At 36.4% G+C, this 24,847-nt stretch overlaps 1 protein-coding gene across 1 annotated transcript in view; it reads right to left on the reverse strand.

Annotated features, from left to right (window-relative positions):
• LOC104590426 (Ankyrin repeat family protein) overlaps positions 1–24,847 on the reverse strand; it is a 47,105-nt gene that overhangs the window by 7,845 nt on the left and 14,413 nt on the right. Inside the window, exons 4-8 of the mRNA XM_010249093.3 lie at positions 22,261–22,468; positions 22,076–22,173; positions 10,295–10,370; positions 10,116–10,175; positions 9,993–10,043 (exon numbers count right to left, since the gene is read on the reverse strand). Coding sequence (XP_010247395.1) covers positions 9,993–10,043; positions 10,116–10,175; positions 10,295–10,370; positions 22,076–22,173; positions 22,261–22,468 — 493 coding nt within the window. The remainder of the gene's footprint in view (positions 1–9,992; positions 10,044–10,115; positions 10,176–10,294; positions 10,371–22,075; positions 22,174–22,260; positions 22,469–24,847) is intronic.

Raw genomic sequence — 24,847 nt, forward strand, 5'->3', positions numbered from 1 at the left:
TAAATAATCTTGAACCTGAATTTCCTTTTCCTTCTAGTACAGAGCTTGATATCTCTCAGGATGACAAGAAAAAAATTAAGCGGCTGACAAGGGACATGGAGGTGAAATATAGTTGGGTAAAGAGAGGTGCTAACTCACTCTCAGATGGGCTAGCTAAGTGAGGGGAGTTAAGACAGTTTACCTCCCCATTTTATTGTAATTAACCCTTTTTATTAATGATTTTGCCGTTAAAAAAATGGGATTATATTAGATAAGGGCACCTTTTGGGCCCTAATATCAATAAAAGTAATAAATTTAATAAAATTTCAAAAATAAGTTAACTTTTTAAAAATAATATCAAAAAGGGGCAAAGTTGCTGTTCATCATCTTCTTTAGAGCTGCCCGCTGCCGCCTCCGGCACGCCTCCACTTTTTAAAAATAATATCAAATATAGTTACTGCTCATGGCGGATGGTAGACCAGCGCCGCCGTCGCCCACCTCTCGAGGCGGAGGTGGAGGTGGGCGAGAGGCGGCGGCGGGTGGCTTTGAAGAATAATCTAGAAGAAGAAGAAGAAGATCAACAGTAACTTTGTCCCTTTTTATATTATTTTTAAAAAGTTAACTTATTTTTGAAATTTTATTAAATTTATTACTTTTATTGATATTAGGGCCCAAAAGTTGCCCCTATATGCTATAATCCCAAAAAAGATCTCTCAAGATGACCTTGACCATACCAATATATATATATATATATATATATATATATATATATATTAAAACAAAGTAGTCAAGAAATTTTCTCCTTTTTTTGAAATTTTTATTTTTTTTTATTTCATGTCATTTTTGAAACAACCAATGAGATGCACTTTCCTAATAACCTAAATAATCTCTTCTCCTAAAATTTCTCCTAAACTACCTCCCCCACATTCTCTAAAATTATCTCTAATTACTATTTATTTTCTAAATTATCTCTAATTCCTATTTATCTCCAAAGTTATCTCTAATTTAGTAGGAAGTTTCTGTCCTAAATTATCTCTAATTCCTATTTATCCTCTCCCCTACTTTTTATCTATATCTATATAAAGAAGGTTTGGATTAAAAAAATTAAGAATTATTTAAATATTCTAACAAAATTATATAATAACTTTAAAATATTTATTAAAAACACAAAATAATTTTATGTTTTTACAAAATATATCACGAAATTATGTACTAACAATTTAAATTAATTTTTCTGGATTAAAAATTTAAATGTTTTTTAAATATTTAATAATATGTAATAGCTTTAAATAAATAAGATTCAAATAACAAAAAGTTTTTAATATTTTATAGGTTACTTAAATATTTAAATAACGAAATATTTATCATAACTAGATTTTAAATAGTTAAAAAAGCGAAATTATGTAATAAATTTAAAAAGTTTATTCAAAGTAGAAAAATAATTAAAACATAATATTGAAAATAATAATAATTTAATATATTACAAAATTAATAATGAAATTATGTAGTAATAATATAAATTATGATTTTATGGATAATTAAATTCAATAAATAATTGATATTTTCAAATTTAAATATTTTACATATTATTTACGTATTTAAATAACTAAATATTTTTAAATATAAAAAATATTTAACATAACTAGATTTTAAATAGTCAAAATAAAGAAATTATTTAGTAAATTTAAAAAAATTCTAAAAAGCAGAAAAATAATTATAACATAATATTGAAATTAATAATAATTTGAGGTCCCCGCCCCACCCTGACCCCAATTATATATATATACAAATATTAAATGTTATTTATATTAAATATATTATTATATTATTTATATCAAAACATATTTAAAACACTTTATAATTGAATTTTTTTATTTATTTTAAAAAAATACTATTATCTGAAAACCCTTTGGGGATTCGGGTCCCTACGTGGAACCCATCCCCGTCGAGGATCGATGATCGAGGATGGGGAATATGATCCTCGCCCCATTGCCATTCCTACACACCTTATAGTTTTACATATTTACTTAAACCTACCTTATAGTTTTCATTTTACTAAAACATCCCATATATTTTACAACTTATTTACTTAATCAACCTTTCATTAAGGAGTGTTTGTTTTGCCATTAGGCCCATGATTTTTTATTCCAAAAATACCCTTAACACTTTTTTGTATAAAAACAAAATTGACCAAATATAGCCAATAGAGTGGCTTCCCGTGTCTTATTAAGGGCAAAAATGGTATTTTTATTTTTATTTTATTTTGATTAAATTTATTTAAATGAACATTAGGGTCAACACTGTTATCTAATGGAAGATTAATTAAATCCATTGCAAATTATAAGTGATGTTTTAGTAAAATGCTAACTATAGGGTAGATTTTAGTAAATCCATGAAACTACAAGGGGTATTTTACTATATGACCCTTTCTATTATTTAACTTTCTCTTAATAAATCCCATGCATCGCACGAATCCCCGCTAGTTGCAATCTAAAAAGGACAAAGGAAGTGTACTACATATACCATCACTAACTATGTTTCTTATGATGCCCTATCACCTTCATACTATGTCTGTATCTCTACCATTACTACTGTTTTTATTCCTCATAATGTTACAAAGGCAGTGTAGTCCCCACAGTGGAAGGATGCTATGAACTAGGAAATGGAGGCCCTCATAAAGAACCAAACCTAGGAGATTGTCCCTTTCCCCAAGGGTAAGGTCCCAATGGGTTGCAAGTGGGTGTATATAGTTAAACATCAGGCTGATGGCTCAATCGAAAGATACAAAGCTAAGTTGGTGGCAAAAGGGTATACTCAAATATATGAGATTGGTTATCAAGAGACTTTTGCACCTATGTCTAAGATGAACTCCATCCAAGTGATTATGTCTCTTGTTGCTCACCATTCGTGGCCTCTATATCAGGTGGATGTGAAGAATGCCTTCCTCAATGGAAATCTTATATGTTATGATATTTAGTCGGTCCGGGACATCCAAAACCGGTCCCGAACCGATAATAATCAGGACACACAATAAAGAATCAGAACCGACCCAATGGGATAGAACTTTGAACCAGAATTGACATAATTGGTTCGGTCAGTTCAGTTTTGTCAAGTAGACCCAACCCATTGATAGCCCTAAGAGAGTCACCCATGAAGACACAACACCTACTAGTGGAACGACAGGTGGCGGGGCAGCCTGCCCAATCTGCATCAGCATAGGCCCTCAATTGGATAGGAGAGGACGAAGAGAAGAATAGTCCTTGGGATAAGGTGCCCCCGAACATAGCGAACAATCCAATGTATAACAATCAAATGGGATAGAGGAGGGGCAGAGACAAACTAACTTACAACCTAAATCGTGTGCGAGATGTTAAGGTGAGATAGATGAGATAAGTTGCCTATAGAAGGATGCATTAGTGAGTAAAGAACCTTCTGACTTGGACAATTTAGCATTGAACTCCAAAGGAGTATCAACTTGTTTATCATCAGTAAGGTCAATCAACTTGACAAGATTAGAGGCATATTTGTGTTGGCAAATGAAATATCCCCAATGACTCCTTTGGACTTCAAGTCCTGAGAAATAGGTAAGAGGATCCAAATCCTTCATGTGAAAGGAACTGTGAAGAAGATACTTGAGCTCCTAAATTCACTCTATATCATCTCTAGTCAACATGCCATCTACATACAAAAGGAGAATTGTAACACCTGGGTTCTTTTCCAAACAAAGAGAGTGACCAGAAGTACTCTGGCTATACCCAACATTCACAACACCCCTGAATTTTTCAAACCATGCATGAGGGGCTTGCTTCAACCTATAGAGAGATTTCTTCAACCGACATGAGAAGGATCACTACATTACCCCGAAGGGGGTTTCATATATATTGTCTCCTTTAGATGCCCACGTAGAAAAGAATTTTTCACATCTAATTGAGAAATAATCCAAGAGTGTGCTGCAGAGAGGGCTAAAAGAACACGACTTGTAGTGATCTTTGCCATTGGAGCAAATGTCTTCTCATAATCAATGCCATACTCTTGCGTATAGCCCAGAGCCGCAAGCCAAGCTTTATATCGATCTAGAGAGCCATATGATTTCAACTTGATGGAGTAGACCCACTAGATCCCAATAATAGAGATATCTGAAAGAGTTGGGACAAGGTCCCAAGTGTCATTCTCGTGCAAAGCTTGAATCTCTGCATCCATCGCATTATTTAAAAATCAGCCTAGACTAGACGGTTGGGGTCAATGCACCGAGTCCGGTTTTGGATCAGATCGCTCTTTTTGAAAAAAAAAAAAACGTTGAACAGGTAAAAAAACAGCTAACCTGGATGATTGAACCACTACACCGTTGAACTCAGGTAGTGGTTAGCAGGTTACATAAACCCAAAATAAAAAAAAAATTAAAAAGACATATACATCCTATTTGTCTTATTCGACAAATCAAATATAAGCTCAAGGTTTTCCTTCTCTTCTCTGTTTTGGGTTTTGCCCATTTCTTTTTCTTCTCTCACTGTCTTACCATCTATAGCTCTTATCTTCTTTCACCTTTTTCACTTTTTCTTCTTTCTATGTTAATCCCATCTTCCTTTTCCCAAACCGACTCAATTTATCTTCTTCTCCTCTTTAATCATCTTCAATGGTGGTGAAATATGAACAAATGGGCGACGCTACAACCACTATCTTCAGTCTTGAGTAAAGTGTTGTTGCAGGTTTGCAATAATGGAACCAACAAGGCATCAGTCAAAGTGGAAAAAATATTGAGGTACTTCTCATATTCTATTTTTTTTATAAGTTTTTCTCATACATTTGTTTTGAGTCATTCTTTTTTTTTTCTTCATTTTTGAATTCTTGATTTATAACTTGTTTCAATTCCTTGATTCTTCTACTTAACGAAGAATCAACTATTTGATTTAGGGAAAAATATATAATATTCTTTTAAAGTTTTAAATATTGATCTATAATTAAAATATACAATATTATTCATTTACAGATGTTATTCAGTATTATAATAATTTTTTTGGTATTGGATTCTCAGTAATATAATAAATATTACTCTGTAATTGACTTATATAATTGATAAAGTAAATATTAAGTTATAAAAACATTTATGATTTCATGGATCGAACTATTCGACCAAACGGTTGAACTATTGACCCAAAAAATAGAGGCAAAAGCAATTACATTTCTGGGTTGGTTTTTAAAACATTGATCCATGGCATCCCTCCATTGAGGACTACTAATGGCCTATTGGTAAGAGTGGGGAATATCTGTGGAAGACAAAACAACAGAAAATGAGCTATGGTCCGAAGGAAAACCATACGATCAGGTGGTTTAGAAACACGAGTAAAACAACACAGAGGAACAGAAGGAACAATAGAGGAATATGAAACAAGAGTGTCACTTATAGGGGTGTCTAAAACGGACCGAAGATCGGAACCAGGAGGAAGGGGGTTGTAAACGCAGGCACTAGACTACGAACTTGCGTGCAAGAAAAGATGAGAAGATCCTTCACAACAGTTGAAGACGAAGCATCTTGTGAATCAAAGTCACACAAAATAGAAATAGAAGGTATAGATAGCTTGGCTACTCTTGAAAAGAAAGAGATGCTCAAGAAAAACCACATTTCGAGAAATACGAATACGATGCACAAAGGAATCCTAACAAAGATATCCCTTGTGGTTAGGATTGTATCCCATAAAGGCACACATAACAGATTGAGCTAAAAGTTTAGAATGCTCACGAGAGGGAAGATGCACAAAACAAAGACATCTAAAAACATGAAGATGAAAAACATTTGGAGGGCAACCAAACATTTTCTAATGAGGAGACATGTTAGCAAGAACCAATAAAGGAATATAATTAATTAACTGCACAACCATACTAGCAACCTCTACCCAAAATGAGGGAGGCACATACAACATTGAGAATGTGGCCATTCTTCCATTATGTCACACTATTTTGATGAGGAGTGTCTGGATAGCTCCATTGAACTTGTATGCCATGATGTTTCAAATAAACCAAAAATCCTCTATCATTGTATTCTCCCCTTGAGTCAGAGTGTAAGATCCATACACTTGATTGAAACCGAACTCAAACCATAGCGTGAAACAACTATATCTACCTCTGAATCAAGTTGCTTCCCTTCTATGTTCATAGCAGTCATGAGTCTAGTCTCTTCCCTTAGCAACTCTCCCATTATAGTCTAAATCCATAATGGTGCTTCTACTCAAAATATTAGACCTGATTATTTGAAATTCAGGTCTCAGTCTCATAAGGAACTAGTTCACTTCCTCTTCTCAAAATGCTTTTGTAGATACTTAACACACTCTAAGGAATCAAAAGGATCAATGTGAACCGGTTTATATTCTGCCCATAAATTAATAAAGCCTGCATAGTATTCCTGTATCTTTTTGTCCCCCTGGCAGTAAGCAAAAATCTCAGACTCAATATGATATTATCTTGACAAGTTGGACTGATGATAAACCTTTTTCAAATAGGAATAAATCACATAGTCTGTTCATTGTCTTCTCATGGGAACAACAATGTGAGGTACAACAAAGCTGAGAATCCAGGAGACTAATTTCCCATTGTCCAGCTTCCATTGTGTAAAGGCCTTAGTGTCTGTTTCATTGGATTTACAAACAGTTCCATTCAAATAGCCTTCAAGTCACTTTCCTTCAACAAAGAAGTCGAAATGGAACTTCCACATGCTATAGTTGGTTCCATCAAATTTCAGCCATCACAAATAAATAAAAACAGTCTAGAGAGTAAAGTAGCAGCACTGATATTTATTTTTCAAGGTGGCTAACCACTTTACTTGATTCAGAAACAATTTAAATATTGAAAGTAATATCACATCAATCAAACACAGGACTTTCTCAGAAAAAGAATCCTTGACAGCAAGGCTGAAGTAAGCAATGTAGATAAACAGTAGAGAAATCAGGTCCAGAAGATATGTATAATTAAACAACTTCAGTCGGACAAGTAACAGAGATAAACCACCCTATAGAGAAAACAAAATCCTCCAAGAAATTCCCAAAACAAATCCAACCAGGTAGTATTCAGTGTTCACAGTTCAAACCCAAGTGTTTCAGGACTATTGAACTGCGGAGAGGATTGAATACCCTCTAGAACCGATTATGAACCTATACCATGAAATTGAGAAGTGAGAATACCCAAATAACGCCAAATCTAGGGTTCCAAGGATAATAAACAATTGATTGAGAAAACAGAGGGATTCACCAACCTGATATGGGAAGTTTTCTAGAAAGGAAACTATTTTGTGCAGTTCAAATTAACCTCCAAGTGATTTCAAACGAACAACTCAAAGAAGAGTGGTCTATGTCTGGAGAAACTCAGTCTGGACCAATGGCAGTCAGAAGTGGAGTTCTAGAAGCTTGCATGAACACTTAGAAATGAACTAGTCCAAAGAAGGAAAAGAAATCTGCTGCCGCCCTGGAGAGGAGATCAAAACTCCTCCAAAACTTGTCCAATCTCAAAGAAATTTTCTAAGTGAGTAAAACTGGCCAGGGCGACACAACCAATCAAATTTCACTTCAAGCAGATGCCATCCAAGAGAGTTCTAAGAAGATGTCTCTAGTTGAAATCGCAGAACAGAGTGACCTAGGGCTAGGGTTGATCAAAGAAGTGGAATTGAGGGCTCGAGAATGAGAAGAATGCATGTCTTCATCTTCCTCTTCTGCTTCTTTGTCTTCATCTTTGGATTCCTAAAATCCTCGAACTGCATCTTTGAGTCTTTGTAGAGTCTTCGAAGTTTCAGGTTGAAGGTTTGAATGAACAATGAACCTTTAAGCCTAAATGTTTTAGTTTATGTTATAAAAGACATGCTACAATATATGATGGTCTATCTAAGTCTATAGACCACCACAAAGCAAGCCTTTAAATGGAATCTTTAAAACATAACTACAAGGATGTTACAATGCAATAGGGTCTATTGTAATACTATAGACCTCCTAATAGAAAACTTATAAAAAGAATCTTTAATATATTCTTATAGTCTTATATTACACTTATATGAAAGTCTATAGTAATATTGTAGACCTTCATTATAAAAACCAACAAAAATGAATAAGTAATAAAAAAATTAATATTTAAGATAAAATATAAAATATTCATAAAAAGCAAACGATTAAACTAACTACTTATTAAAATAAAATAAAATGCACGAATTGAAATATTTTTATAATAATAAAATATTAAATGGTTTATCTAGTTTATATGATTTAATAAATAATTTATATGGTGATATTTTAGACCCTCATTATAAAAGTAACAAAAATGAATAATAATAAGAAAGTTAAAATTTGAGATAAATATTCATAAAAACAAAAAGTAGTAAGATATTTTATATAATAATAAAAATATTACTTAAACTAATTACTTATTAGAATAAAATAAGTAGTTTTCTTAAAAATAAAAATATTAATTTGTTTATATTGTTTACATGATTTAATTCTAATTATTTACTAGAACAAGAACATGTGCATCATAGAAGATAATAGTCTGGAAAGGTGTATTAATGTTTCTTTTATCATTTTACAGAATATCATTGCATATTTCCAAATATTTCATAATATTTCCCCAATATCTATAATTTTTACATTATTTCTATCTGACATTTCCGACATCACTGACATTACCGACATATGTCCTATATTTGGGTAAACAACATTTCCATCGACATCGACATTTTAACCCTTGATTAATGAGTGAGCATGGAGCAAACATAGATTATAGAGTAACCTGCTCTAATACCATGTCATACAGCCGGTTTGAGCTAGAGAAAGGAACACCAGAAATCAGGGGTGAATCAGAATGAATTGACCCCACCCCAAGAGCCAAAATATATCATAGTTGTCAAGGTGACACCTAGGCGACAAGGCGCCCTTGGAGGCTCACCTCGCCCAGTCGCCAAGCAGTTTTGCATACTATGTAATAAAATACTTTTATATTGTTATTTTTTTGAGATTATAATTATAAAATAGACATTATTAAAGAAAAGTATTCATTTTTTGTGTTTATAAACTAATTTCTTTTTATTATTTTCTTATTTGTTAGGGTTTAATCAATACAAACATTGCTAACTGCTGTATTGAACCCTCAATGACTTCAAAATCTGAACCAATAAGTGAGGGAACTAGGGAAGAACTTAAAATTTTGTCTAATCAACACATTTCTTCTTCCACCTTTTCTTTTCTTCTTTTCCTATAACAAAAATAGGGGTTCAGCCCCTATATTTTTTGAATTTTCTTTCCTTTCTTCTTTTTCTTCTCATTAATATGTTGATTTTCTAGACTTAAACATGAAGTTTATAATTTTCTTATGAAAATTATGAATAGTTATTAAAGAGAGTTGGTTATGGAACCTAGGGAACTACCCTAGGATATGTGATTTTCACTTAAAAAAAATCCATCGCCTATGCACCCCCCTATCGCCTAGCCTCGCCTTGGCGCCTTGAAAACTATATATATATACATACATACATACTATGATATCGGAAGGATATGGTATCCGAAAAACTTTTTGACCAATCAACTAGTATCATAAACTTGGTAGTCAATCATGTGTTATTTATCAAAATCCATGGGTGGGTTTTGATTGGTCTATATATACATATGTGAGTATTTACAAAAAGAGCCCTTACGAGGCTAAAGAAACTAGGCTTCAATCTCACTTTTATTTATTTACTATTTATGTTAATTTATTTTAACAAAAGAATTTAAAAGAAATAAACAAAGTTTTCTACACATGGCAAATCATGGACTGCTAGAAAATGAGGCTTATGCCTTGGCTGCAACTCATGTTTTGTCTCACTCTACACCATGCAAGGTTAAGGATTAAGCTCATAGTTAGGACATGATGCTATAACCTCAAGGCAAAAAGGCACTGCTTCACCTTGAGGCATATGCACTCAACTAGAGGCTATAGCCTAACCATGCTGTTAATAAATAGTCATGTTACTGATCAAAAAGGAAGAAACAAAGTAAAGAACGTACCAAATGCAGCAAAGACAATCCTTGCTTGTCACAGTAATTTGCATCCACACCCTGTCAACATAAACAATTTGTCTTATATCGAGCATAGTGCATAATTCAATGGTGAAGCAATAATGGACATACCTCACTCAATAACCTCTTGACTGCAGCAATGTCACTATTCTTAACAGCTTCTCTTAAACCCTAGGCAGAAAAGACAATCCATTGGAAAATTGGAATATAATCTGTTCTGAACAAACAATTCTGCAACATGCACTAAACCTCCTTTTGTGATAATCCAAGTTATCTTTAGTGTAATATACCTCACCAGTAGCTTCATAATCCATCCGAGGTTTATCCAAGAGACCATTGTTCAGTTGACCAAGAGAGATGAATGAACTGCAAATCCATGTTATGGTTAGCTTTTATAATGAAATTCATAGACTATCCACCAAAAATCTGGCTTTTATGATCATTAGCAAAATAGAAAAGGTCCAAACATATTCAAGAAAAGACTGATAAGAGAAGACATCATCTAAAGTATCTCTGTAGAGGCCAGATACGAGAGACTAACAAACATAACAAACAGAACTACACCAAGGTTCTCCCTAGTACATCTCTCTTGCAAAGTTGTTTGTAAGAAAGTTTTCTGATCTCCAGGTCCTCCTGAACAAGATGTTCACTTCTGATGCCATTTGTCTCTCTCACAAAGCGCCGAGGCTCCACAAACCCTTTTCCCCATCTCCTAAGGATTCTTTCATTCAATTCATTCCATATGCTCCAAAGGATTGCTGCTCTAGTGCATTGCCACATCAATTTTCCCCTTTGTTTTTGAAGGAGTTAGCTGAGAAGCAAAGAGATCAAACACATCTAGTTTAGTAGCCCCAGCACAACTAAATAAGAGAAAAATGTCTCCATATATTTGTTACAAGGAACAAGACAAGAATAAATTATTTGCCATTCTCATCCTTGAAGCATAGGATGGACACATGAAGGGTACAAATATCAGTTCTGTATCCTCTGAAACATCGCTCTGTTGTTGATGAAGGTAGGATATATTTGCCTTTCACTCTCCCAAACTCAAGAAAATGGAGTTTGCTTGCATATTAGACAATATGAACCTTGCATCCAATAATGGGATTTCCTTGAGCATATAGTCATTTATACATCTGCTTAACGTTTTAATGCTTGCCATGTTTTTAGATAGCCTTATTTCTTTTTCTCATAGAATTTATAGTTTTAAAGTCACCTCCAATGACCCATGCTCCAACCTGCAGGTCTCTCACAATAGGACCCAGCAGTCTCCTAGAGCCAGATTTTTAGGACTACCCATGTTCAGATTGGTCTCAAGCAAGCTTAATCTGATCATACATTATTTATTAAGAGATCTAGAAATTTACTCACATCTCTCATTGTTTATGTGGATGATTGGTGCAGTCATGCAGGAGCCGAAGAGTCAAAATTGGAATTTTGTGAAATTTTATGTATTTCTATATTTTTGGGCACTGGGGATATTTTTGCCATTTTACAATTTTTCTGTAGGGTCCAATGATAGGGTCTAATTTGTCTATTTATAGTTTGTTTATGTTTAAAATTTCAGAGTCATTGCATAAGTAGGATTAGAGTTATTGATTCTTCTTTGAATTGAAATAGGATATGGCAACTTAGTTTGAGCCCTAGTAGGATTATTGAGTCTAACAGTTTAATTCCTAGGACTATTATGAGTCTAACAATTTGACTCCTAGGATTATTATGAGCTTGGAGTCTATAAATATGTATGGATATTTTACATAAAGACAGATGAAGTTTATTGAGTTTTCTTTAGCTTATGCTAATTATGGTGAACAATTCCCATACCCTAGAGTGATTCTAGGCACCCCGTAAGTGATTCTGGGTATTTTCTCTCTTCTTCCTATTCCTATTTTATTTCTTGTTCCTTCAAGAAGCCATTACAGCCATCAACATCCATAAATTTCTGATCAAAGAAGACCATTAAACATTCTTTAAGGACTATAATTGAGCTAGTCCTACATCAGTTTGGTATCAGAGCTAATGGTTTATTCACTATGTTCTCACAAAGTGACCGATTCCATAGGCCTAGGGTATCTTCTAAACAATCTTACAAATCTAGAATCAATGATGATTGGGTTTTTGAACCATACGAAGGGTCTCTGGTTGACTTATTTGAGAAGATGGTGGAAAAAAATAGATCTAATTATGTTGACTACAGGAGTAAAGTTTTCAAACATGTTGGAAGAGAAATGGGAATACCGGATTTCAAAGGAGATGATGATCCACAAGCATTTTTTAATTGGGTTGCTGAACTAGGAGAATATTTTGGTTGGCATGATATGTTTGACAAACAAAGGATTACATTTGCACAAATGAAGTTGATAGGTCATGCTAAAGTATGGTGGAGAACTCTTGAGCAACAACTAGAAAATAGAGGTAATGATCCTATTAGTAGATGGGCGGAGATGAAGAGGTGTTTGCAAGAGAAGTATATCCCGCTAGACTTCCATGATAATTGTTGAGGATTTAATCAGTTTTGTGCAGAATTAATAGTAATCTTTTATATGTTTATTGTTTAGATAGGAAGTGGGGACCACGAAACTCTTGTTGGGCCCTTTGTTGATTGCCTTTTAAGTGTTTTATGCAGTTTTAGATGCTTGCCGCCCTATAAGGGCATATTTGTCATTGTACTCCACTTGCCAGATTATGAGCTCTCTTTTCTCTCTCAAACCTCTTCCTCTTCTTCTTTTCTCTTCTCTTCTTCAAGAAAACATCTTTTCTTTTACAGATTTTTTAATTCAGCAAGATTTCTACTTGGTATCAGAGCAAGGTTAGGGAGATCTCCCATGCAACCCTAGATCAACCGATTGCATGAGGAGATAAAGGGCTGATTGATCTACTTCAGATTGCCCATTTCTTAGATTTTTTGGTGTATTTCAATCATCAAGACGGTTATCTATGTTTTGGCATCAAAATCAAGAAGAACTGGAGTGCGGGGAAGAATCCTAGGAAAGTTGGACTCTTCATTCTTGATTTGATCTTGGGCGCTTGGACCTTGTTGGACTTTCTAGGGTTTTTAGAGTGGGCGGTTGGGTTCTTGGATATTTTTAAGCTTTCTAGAGTGATCGAGTCACTCTTCTCTCTAGTGGGAGACGGTGGGAGAACAGGGTTTTCTCTCCAGATAGGGTTTTCTCCTTCCAGAAAGGTCAGCCGCCATTGTGAGTGAGATCAATATGATCTTAGAGACTTTCTACCTTGTGCGTTTCTGGTTTTGAATTGTTTGAAGCCGAGATGGAGGGCTGGAGTACTGAGCAGAATTCTGGTTTTGAATTGGTTATGGAATTATTACCATAGTTAAATTGGATGGTATAAATTATTTAGAATGGGCACAATCAGCCAAGATGGCCATTGGTGCTCGTGGAAAACTAGGGTACATAACTGGGGAGTAAAAGAAACCTGATACAGATTCCTCCCGGTGGGTACAAGAGAATGACATGGTGATGTCCTGACTATGTAATTCTATGTTACCCCACATTGGCAAAAATTTTCTATGGGCTAATACAACAAAGGAGATTTGGGATGGAGTGACTAAAACCTATTCCCAGAAGCAGAATGTAGTCAGAGTCTATCAGTTAAGGAATCAGGTGATTAGTATAAAATAGGGAGATAAACCTCTTGCCATGTATTTCTCCATGTTGAAAACCCTTTGGCAGGAGATAGATCACTTAGAAACTGTGGTTTGGGAAAGTGTGAATGATGTAGCAACCTATCAGAAGTTGGTAAAGAAGAATAGGGTTTTTGACTTCTTGGCCGAGTTAAACCCTAAATTCGACATTGCTAGGCAACATATCCTTTCTAGAGAGAGTGTGACACTTTCTCAAGCCTATGCCTTTGTTTCTGGAGAGGAGAGTAGGAGGAATATCATGTTGAGACAACCTGGGATTGATCAGTCTGCTATGGTTAGTACAATCAGACCCAAGCCAAATGGAGACAAGGGGAGCAATGAGACTAAGAGGGAGGACAAGGACTTGGTGTGTGATTATTGTAAGAAGACCAGGCATATCAGAGACACTTGCTAGAACAAGAAGGGAAATGCAAATGTGACAATTACAAGAGACTCTTCGAGATCCCTTACCCATGCTGATTGGGAGACCATTGCAGTAGTAGCAGTCAGAACCGAATTGGAAAAGTTTGGACAGCTTATGAGTAAGAAGGATTTAGCCGGTTCTAGCTCTTCAGATGGACAACAGAGTGTAAGAGACAATCATACCACCTCTTTTGCTCATATGGGTAGCTCATATGCAACTGCAAATTATGCATCCACCTCAGGTAAGGAGAGACCTCCCTAGATTATAGACTCAGGAGCATCTGAGCACATGACTAACATACCTACCATTTTCATTTCTTACCAATTGTGCTCTAGTAGAGACAAAGTCTCTACAACAGATGGTTCACATGTCCCCATTGCTGGGAAAGGGATAGTTAGAGTGACCAATAATATTACTTTATCTTCTGCCTTACATGTCCCTAGACTTCATACTAACCTTCTTTCTGTTAGTTCTTTGACAAAAAATTTGAATTGTTTAGTGACCTTCCTCCCTACTAATTGTGTTTTGCAGGATCTGGAGTCAAAGAGGACCGTTGGGAGTGGTCATGAGGTGAATGGAGTCTACCTTTTGGATGAGATACTGAGACATCAGAGCCACCATGTTAATAGCAATAATAGTAGTGGATTAGAGTCAGTGAGTCAAATTATGCTCTGGCATAATCGGTTAGGTCATCTTTCTTCCAGATCATTAAAGTTTTTGTTTCCAAAGTTGTTTAAGTCTATCCAATTATCTAGTTTGGAGTGTGGAAGTTGTCAGTTGGGAAAGCATTGTAGACATTCTTTTAAATCAAGTAATACAAGTACTTTTGCTTTCGATGTTGTTCACACTGATGTACGGATGATGTACAGAACCATATCATATTCCTTCCATGGGTGACTACCGTTATTTCCTCTTGTTTGTGGATGACTACACATGGTATTCTTGGACATTTGATGAGATCCCGTGATGAGGTACCTAATTTGGTATGACAGTTCCACCAAATGGTTCTCACACAATTTGGAGTGAGAGAACTAAGGTCTTTAGATCAGATAATGCCGGAGAATATTTTGAGAAGAATTTCGCCACATACTTTTTGGAGCATGGTGTAATTCATCAGAGTAGTTGTGCATATACACCACAATAGAATGGAGTAGCAGAGAGGAAAAATAGACACATTGTGGAGGTGGCAAGAAATCTTATGGTGTGTGCTTCAGTTCCTATTCGTTTTTGGGGGGGATGTAGTTCTCATAGCTGTGCATTTGATTAACCGTGTCCCTTCACGTACTTTGAGGTTTAATGTGCCATTCAGTCTTCTTGTTCCGAATCAGGAGGTGTTTCATATACCTTTGAGGGTTTTTGGGTGTGTTTCTTTTGTTCACATTCTTGGCCCTCATCGCAAGAAATTGGATCCTAAGGCCAAGAAATGTGTTTTCCTTGGGTATGCTCAAAACCAAAAGGGGTATTGTTGTTATGATCTGTGTCGGGGAGTAGATTTGTCATTATGGATGTTACTTTTTTTGAGTCTGCTTTCTTTTTCTCTGGTGGTTCTCCTCAAGGGGAGAGCTTTGGGGAGAACTCATAGTTTGTTCCTCTTCCTTTGCCTCCTCCGTTAGTTTACCATCAACACCTCCATCAGTTCCATTACCTGATCCACTACGGGCAGCCACACAACACTATCAGCGCTACCGCCAGAAGAGGGTTGACTCCACACATGCTCAACTAGAAGAACTTGCACCAATCTTTATCAGTCCTTTTGAGGTTCCAGATTCGACAAATACAATTCCAAGTGTTCCCCTTGAGCCTGAGCCTGTTATTTTTCCTGATAATAATGCTTTTGTACCTAACACTATTGTTGCAATTGGTCCCATTGACCTTGATCTTCCCATTGCACTTCGCAAAGGGAAGAGAGTTTACTACCCATTGCATCTCACACCAATTTTCCTATAATGCCTTATCATCCTCCTACCGAGCCTTCCTTTCTTCCTTGGATTCTGTGTCTATACCCAGGAATGTTACTGGAGCTCTCTCCAAACCCGAGTGAAAATAGCTATGCAAGAAGAGATAGAAGCCTTGGTTAAGAACCAAACTTGGTAGATAGTTGATCTTCCTCCAAATAAGGAGACAATCGGATGTAGATGGGTGTTCACTGTAAAATACAGGGATGATGGCATATAGAGAGGTACAAGGCAAGGTTGGTTGCAAAAGGGTATGCACAAACCTATGGTGTTGATTATCTGGAGACCTTTGCACCAGTTGCTAAGATGAGTTCAGTTCGAATACCCTTGATGTTAAAAATGCATTCCTTAATGGTGATTTGCAGGAGGAGGTATATATGGACATCCCAACTGCTTTTTATGAAAATGTTGGTAAGTTGAAAAAATCATTGTATGGTCTGAAACAGTCACCTAGGGCATGGTTTGACAGGTTCAGAGGGGCACTTATCCGTTTTGGGTACACACAGACCTAGTCCGATCACACCCTCTTTGTGAAAAGGAGAGATGCACTTGTGTCAATTCTAATTGTGTATGTGGATGATATAGTAGTTACCAGAAATGATCTGAAGGAGATTGATGTGAGCTAAAATACTTCTTGGGGATTGAGGTTGCAAGATCCAAGCATGGGATTTTTCATCTCTCAGAGGAAGTATGTACTGGACCTACTACGGGAGACTAGGAAGTTGGGAACCAAACCAACAGATACTCCTATTGACCCAAATCATAGAATTAATGTTGTAGGTGGTGATTTGGTTAAGGATGTGGGGAGATATTAGAGAATGGTAGGTCAACTATTATGTTTGTGTATGACACGTCCAGATATCTCCTATGTTGTCAGTGTTGTGAGTCAGTACATGCATGCACCTCGAGTTCAGCACTAGGAAGCCATTGAAAAAATACTTGCATACCTGAAGTAGCACCCCGACAGAGGTATTCTTTTCTCAGACCATGAAAATTTGGAATTGGAGTCCTATACAAGTGCAGGCAGGTTGTTTAGATGACAAGAGATCTACATCAAGGGTATATACCTTTGTGGGTGGAAACTTGATTTCATGGAAGAGTAAAAAACAAGCAGTTGTGGCTAGATCAAGTGTAGAGGCTGAATATAGATCCATGGCTCATGGTATCTCAGAACTACTTTGGGTTAGGTCCCTATTGAGTGAGATTAGGATAAAAGCAGAGGAACCTATGAAGTTATATTGTGACAACCAAGCTGCAACCAATATTGTCCATAATCCAATTCAACATGACAAGAGAAAACACATTGAAGTTGATAGGCACTTCATAAGAGAAAGGGTAACAACCGAAGAAGCTTGTTTGCCTTATGTCTCTTCATAATTGTAGTTGGCTGATGTCCTCACTAAAGGAGTTGCAAAGAATAAGCTTGAACATGATCTACACAAGTTGGGAATGTGTGACATTTACTCCCAACTTGAGGGGGAGTGTTGAGGATTTAATCCGAGTTTTGAGCAGATTTAGCAGTAATCTTTTATATGTTTATTGTTTAGATAGGAAGTGGGGGCCACAACACTCTTATTGGGCCCTTTGTTGATTGCATTTTAAGTGTTTTATGCAGTTTTAGATGCTTGCTGCCCTATAAGGGCATATTTGTCATTGTACTCACCAGATTATGAGCTCTCTTTTCTCTCTCAAACCTCTTCCTCTTCTTCTTCTTCTTCTCTCTTCTCTTCTTCAAGAAAACATCTTTTCCTTTACAGATTTTTTTTTTAATTCAGCAAGATTTCTACTATGATCTATATATGGAATTGACTAATTTCAAGCAAGAGAAGAAGTAACATGTTACATCAAAGAACTTGAAGTCAATGGGAAGAAGTTACAAAGTTGAAAAGAAAGTAGATGATTCCTTGCATGTTGATGGCTATCCTAGAGCAGAAGTTGGGGATGAAGCTAAAGAAGAAGAATTTCAAGATATAGAATTTGTAGATATTAAAAATTAAGAAGGTGCAAGCCAAGAAAAAACATAAATTTCTGGAGTTTCCAACACCCATGATCAGCTTGAGGTTAATGATCAAGAAGAAATAGAGGTGGAGCAAGTTAAAGAAATTCAGGTGCAAGATACAAATATGTTGATTGTAGTAGATCCTAGTAAGGAAGTAAGTGACTTTACCTTACAGTGTTTCAGAAATGCATTTCTTTCTAGATTCTTTTCTAGCTATGTGTATAGCCTCTATTCTATAGTCTAACCATGTAGTTGTGGGAAGTCCTACTCCTTTTGTCATTGGGGCATCAACTTTTCATCCTCAAGTTCTTCAAAACTTGAGGATGAGTTTTTTTGAACTGGGGGAGAGTGATGCAGGAGTTGAAGAGTTAAAATTGGAATTTTGTGAAAATTTATGTATTTCTGTATTTTTGGAACTGAGGGTATTTTTGCCATTTTACAATTTTCCTATGGGGTCCAATGATAGTGTTTAACTTGTCTATTTATAGTTTGTTTATGTTTCAAAGTCATTGCATAAGTAGGGTTAGAGTTATTAAGTCTTTTTTGAATTGAAATAGGATATGACAGCTTAGTTTGAGTCCCACTAGGATTATTGAGTCTACCAGTTTGATTCCTAGGACTATTATGAGTCTAACAATATGACTCCTAGGATTATTATGAGTTTAGAGTCTATGATGAATATGTATAGACGTTTTACACAAAGAGCAGTGAAATTTATTGAGTTTTCTTCAGCTTATGCTTATTATGGTGAGTGATTCTGGGAATTTTCTCTCTTCTTTCTATTCCTATTTTCTTTCTTGTTCCTTCAAGAAGCCATTAAATCCATCAACAGCTATAAATTTATGATAAAAAAAGACCATTCAACATTCTCCAAGGACTAGAATTGAGCTGATTCTACATCAATGATACAGTTGTGAAAAGGAATGATACCACTAGTATTGCTCAAGTGAAGCAATTTTTGGGAAAAGAATTTGAGAGTAAAGCCCTAACTGAGATACTTTCTAGCAATTGAAATGGTCAGATCTAAACATGAGATATTTATCTTTGAAGCCATCATCATCATCATACATTGCCTTATCCCAACTATATGGGGATATTTATCTTTCAAGTATGTTTTGGAATTGCTTAAGGAGACAAGGAAGCTTGTGGTCAAACCTGTGGTACTCCCTTTGATCCCAACCACAGTTTTTTTTTTTTTAAAAAAAAGGTGAAGTGTTGTATTGCATTATGCTATCAACCAAAAAAAAAATGGAAGATTTCAAAGGCTTGTTGAACGGCTATTACATTTGTGTACGACTTGTCCAGATATTTATACTGCTGTCAGTGTTATTAGCCAATATGTGCATTCTCCTAGTGATATTCATGTTCCTACAACAAAATGAATTCTTGCCCAAAGGGCAGACTAGACATGGTATTCTTTTCACAAATCATGGTCATATGAATATTGAGAGTTTTAGAAATGCAGACTGGGCCATGTCTATAGATGACAAGAAATCTACATCAGGTTATTATACTCTTGTGGCAGGTAAGACGATGACTTAGAGAAGTAAAAAGCAGTCAGTTATGGCTTGTTCTAGTGACGAAGCAGAGTACTGAGCCATGACACCTGGTGTTTCAGAGATATTTTGGGTCCCGTCTTTGATAGAGAAGCTTGGGATTTGATTATGATAGACCTATGATGTTGTACTATGAAAAGTCACCATCAACATAGCCCATAATCTGGTATAACATGAGAGGAAAAAAAAGAAACACATTGAAGTTGACAGACATTTTATCAAAGAGCAATGTGACCTCTAGAGAGGTTTGTCTTCCTTACATTGATACTGACAATCAGCAAGTTGATATCTTCACCAAGGACGTGCACAAGACAAAGTTTGATCAATGTATTAGAAAGCTAGGCATAATTAAACATTAGAGACTGGAACTCCTGAAAACAAAATCTGTGTGAACACTCTAAAAGCACAGCATCCAGCACATCGGTATCTCCCTTACATGAATGTTAAATGACTTAAATTCATGGGGAGATGTTCCCAATGTGAAACTGGATGTCATTCTCTCAGTGTTCACATAGTTTTTGCTTTCAGGAAATCTTCTCTAATCTTTATGCCCAGCTTCAGAGGGAGTGTTAAGAGATCAAAAAATTCTTTTTATTGTTTATTGGGCCTGATTTATCGTCCAATATTGAACTGTTTCTATCAGCTAATCATTGGGCCTTTACTTGATTATTAGTGAGCTTGGGCCTTTATATCTTGTTACTTATTGAGTTCTGTCCCAGCCAACTTATTGCAGAACAGTCGTTGTAATTACAGTTAGAGAAGTTATTATTAAAGTAAGTGGGATCTCATATTGAGATCCAAAATGGGGAGTGTTTTTCCTCTCTTTCTCTTTCTCTTTCTCTTTCTCCCCTTTTCCTTTTCCTCTACCTTGCTGAACATTTGTTCTTGATTTTCTGTGCATTTCTTTCTTATTTTTCTCTGATTATCTACTGCTAAAACATGAAGTGCTTGCTTATGAATTCTTCTTAATTTTCTACTAGTTTGCTTTCTGGAAAATCTGGTTGCATCACAATCTGAGTTAGGCCTTTCCAAGATCTCTGAACGAGTTGATTATAAATTAGTGGGTGAGAGGATTCACTGAAAAGGCTAGCTTTTCTGGTTTCCATTCCAGCTGTCATGATATGGACAATTTGGATGGGAAGAGAATGAGAGAAATATCTCAGTAAGATTAACATCAAAGAGTATAATGGGGCAAGTTCTGTTATGGGTCTTCATAAATAGAGCATATGAACATATTCATGCTCTGTTCAACATTGTTTTGAGGTTTAAGCTAGGCTCTCTCTTTCTGAAATTAACTAATAAATTGGGACTTTTCTAACTTCAAATGTAATGTTGTAGAAATAGTACCTCTAGATGCCAACTCTGAGAAGAACCAGTGTTTTAAAAGCGCAAGGCGCAAAAAAGGCACAGGGGTCAATTTGCGCCTGAGGCGCAAGGTACAAGGCGAGGCGTGCACCTTTTTAAGCAAGGCACAAAAAATAAAAAAAATGTCAAAACATTCAAAAAATGCAAAAATAAATCAAAAAATTATTAAACATAATATTAATAAAAATATAAACTTAAATTTTAAAACAAATATTTTTAAAAACCTATTATCTAAAATTAAAATACATAAATATAACATGTAAAGCATATTAAAATGAGAATTTAAAAATAATGTGATGTAAAACATATTACATTCTTGATTCTACGAGCCGCCTTTGTGCCACGCCCCTCGAGGCAAGCCCAAACAGGTCCACGTTGGGTCTTAAATTCTTAGTTCTCACACAAAAAATAATGATTTTATAGTTTTAATTGCTAGGAAGATATTTTATAAGGATGAATGAATGAACAACATTAACAAATAAGGGGTTCTCGAAGCTTCAGTGAGCGAGCAAACAAATTGTCAAAAGGTGTCAAATTTTCAAAATTTGACACAAAAAAGCAATAAAGCGTCAAATTTTCGAAAGGCACACACCTGGGCTGAGGCGCAAGGCGCACCAAGCGCACGCCTAGGCACACCAGGCATGCGCCTTTTAAAAGGGCTGCACCTAGGACCTGGGCGAGGTGCCTACCCTAAAATGTGCCTAGGTGCGCCTGAGGCACGCCTTTTAAATCACTGAGAAGAACAGGTGCTGTTTCTTAGGTTATTTTTATCTTCCTTTTTTTCCTTATCTTATGGGTCCATCCTGCATCAGTGTGGCACCAGAGAAGCTGATCCTGCAGAACCTGGACTATTCTATCTTCCATTACTTTATCATCTTCAAGAGGCAATGGATAGAATGACTTTTCATTCATGAATCACTCAAGTCCAGGGTATCAAGATGCCACCTATTGAGAAAAATTCTTCTTTTACTTTATTTCTGTTTTCCTCCCTGCTTTTTCAATTCTTTTCTAAGATGATCCCATTGAAGCAAGGATGTTAATTTATGGTACCCACTTCCAAATCAAGTATATTTAACAGGAGAAAGAACAGAACTTGCAATGGAAAACAAGAACCAGAAATGAAACAGACCTAGGCCTGCTGCTTGAAACAGTAGATTGTTTTGTAATATTTTCCATCTTTTTTGGCCTTGGATTGGACTGAGCAGTGGACAAGGAAGCAGTATGCATCTGCTGACACAAATAGATAAAACAGTGTGATGGATTCCTTCAAGGGAAAGTCTCAGAACTGTTCTGAAATAACTGTACTACTAATACCTTCAAGGGATCTGGATCCAGGGCTGGAACTGGAGCTTCACAAATGCATAAAGGCATCCCACATTTACACTCTGAGCTATCAACCACAGGTTGCAGACTTACAACAGAGTGATCCTTTGCATCAGCACCTGTAATATCAACTCTTGAAACCATATCTGTTGCTGCATCAATAATGTTTGAAGAAGCCTGCGGATCATCTTTCCCAGATCTAAAGGGCACCAAAATAATATCCATGGAAGATAATAACAATGGTCAGAGAGGTGCAGCAGAATCTCAAATATTGACACTAAATGTAGTTATGCATGCACATCCAAACGACCGTATATATACATCTTTCTTGCACATCTTCTGTAACATGTTTTGTTTGTTTGGGGGAGGCAATGGGCATCTCTATGTAGATGAAATTTCAATAGAATTAAACAAATTAAACATAAGATAACCTAAATAGGAAGCAAACTAATCAGGTATTGCTACGTTATACTACCTTATCATAAAGCTTTTTTTGGAGGAGGATTTTGTTCAATTAATCAAGGAATTCTGTGACACAAATGAGCTGGACAAAAGGCTGAATGCCACCTTTATCTCTTTGATTCAAAAGAAGGATGTGGATGTGAATATTAAAGATTTCAGACCAATCAGCTTACTAAGCAGCCCTTATAAGCTTCTGGCTAAGGGTGCTTTCACGGAAACTGAAATAAGTTGTGCACATGAAGTGGTGGGTGAAACCCACATGGCCTTTGTAGAAGGGAGGCAAATTTTAGATGGAGTGCTGGTGGCTAGTGAATGTATTGACTCTAGGCTGAGAAGCGGGAGGCCAGGTCTGGTTTCTAAGATTGACATCGAGAAGGCGTATGACCATGTGGAATGGAGTTTCCTGGAGGAGGTGCAGCCCTTGATGGGATTTGGGGAGAAGTGGAGGAGCTGGGTGTATGCTTGTGTATCTTCAGTGTCCTTTTCTATGCTTCTTAATGAAGTTTCTTCAAATTTGTTTCAGGCATCTAGAGACTTGCAGCAGGGAGATCCAATCTCCCCTTTTCTTTTTGTCTTGGTTATGGAGGTGCTTAACTTACTTGTGGTGAAGGGTGTTCAACTGGGATAGATTGAAGGATTTATTGTAGGTTTGGAGGGGCCCTACATCTCCCATTTGCAGTATGCAGATGACACTTTTTTTAGATGCCTCAGTGAACCAGGTCCTGAGTTTAAGAGCCATTCTGGCAAACTTTGAGAGTTGAACAGGTCTGAAAATTAATCTTTCCAAGAGTCTTCTTATTGGAGTGGGGGGAGTGGAGAGGGAGGTGCTGGATCAGTGTGTTGCAGTGTTGGAATGCCGGTTAGAGGAGTTACCTTTCAACTATTTGGGTCTCCCGGTGGGGACCAAGATTTCTGAAGTAGAGGTATGGAGGCCGGTGATAGTAAGGGTGGAGAAGACTAGAGAAGTGGAAAGCAAAATACCTGTCTTTTTGGGGCAGAATAACTCTTATAAGGAATGTTCTTTCAAGCCTACAAACATATTATTTGTCACTCTTAAAGATTCCAAGGAAGGTGGCTGAAAGGATTGAAAAACTTGAGGGAGATTTCCTTTGGGAAGGAGTAGGGGGTCAAAAGAAGTTTCATTTGGTGAATTGGGATAAGGTTTGCAGACCAAAAGGGAAAGGGGAACTGGGGTTTAGAGGGGTGAGGTTGTTTAATAGGGCTCTTTTGGGTAAGTGGCTATGGAGGTTTGGGCTGGATAGAGAAAAGGATTCTTTATGGAGGAAGGTGGTAGCCGGGAAATATGGGGTAGTGAGGTTTGGTTGGGAATCAAGGGAAGCCTTGAATTCCTATGGGGTGAGTGTGTGGAAGGGGATAATGAATTTTAATAAAGAGTTCAAAGCTTTGGTCAGTTTTAAGGTGGGGGAGGGGTCAAGAGTGAGATTTTGGGAAGATGAATGGTGTGGGGTTGGGAAGCTGAGGGAGGTTTGTCCAAGATTTTACAGGCTCTCTGATCAGAAGGTGAGAGTGGATCAATGCTTTGAGATGAGGGGAGACCAATTGGGGTGGAGCCCAAAGTTTAGAAGGCCATTGAGAGGTCAGGAAATTGAGGAATGTCTACTACTGTTAGAAAATCTGCAACAGGTTGACATTTCTACTGCTGATAGAAACGGACTGTGGTGGAAAGAATGCAAAAATGAAATTTTCACTGTGAAATCCTTTTACATGGTACTGATAAAGGAGAAGTTGGCTGCGGGTCAGGTGGAAGGAGTGTGGGGGAATCCTATCCCCCTAGAGTGGAAGCTTTTGCATGGTTAGTGTCACAGGACAGTATTTTAACTTCAGACCACCTGAAGAATAGAGGTTTCTACATGGCAAGGTTTTGTTATTGTTAGAGCTAGCCGAATAAGGATAGATTAGTCATTTTACTTCTGTTAAGTTATGTGCTTATGTGGCAGTTTTAATAGAGACTTCCTGTCCCATACTTAAGTGGGGGGGGGCAGTTTAGTCTTTGTACAACTAATTAGAGGTTAATTCATATTAGGGTCGACTGATAGGGTTTAAGCTATCAGATTCAACTGTTCTTCTTCTTCTTCTTCTTTCTCCCTTACTCTCT

Source organism: Nelumbo nucifera, chromosome 8 (assembly GCF_055504915.1).
Source record: "Nelumbo nucifera cultivar China Antique chromosome 8, China Antique-T2T, whole genome shotgun sequence".
Classification (NCBI taxonomy): Eukaryota; Viridiplantae; Streptophyta; class Magnoliopsida; order Proteales; family Nelumbonaceae; genus Nelumbo; species Nelumbo nucifera.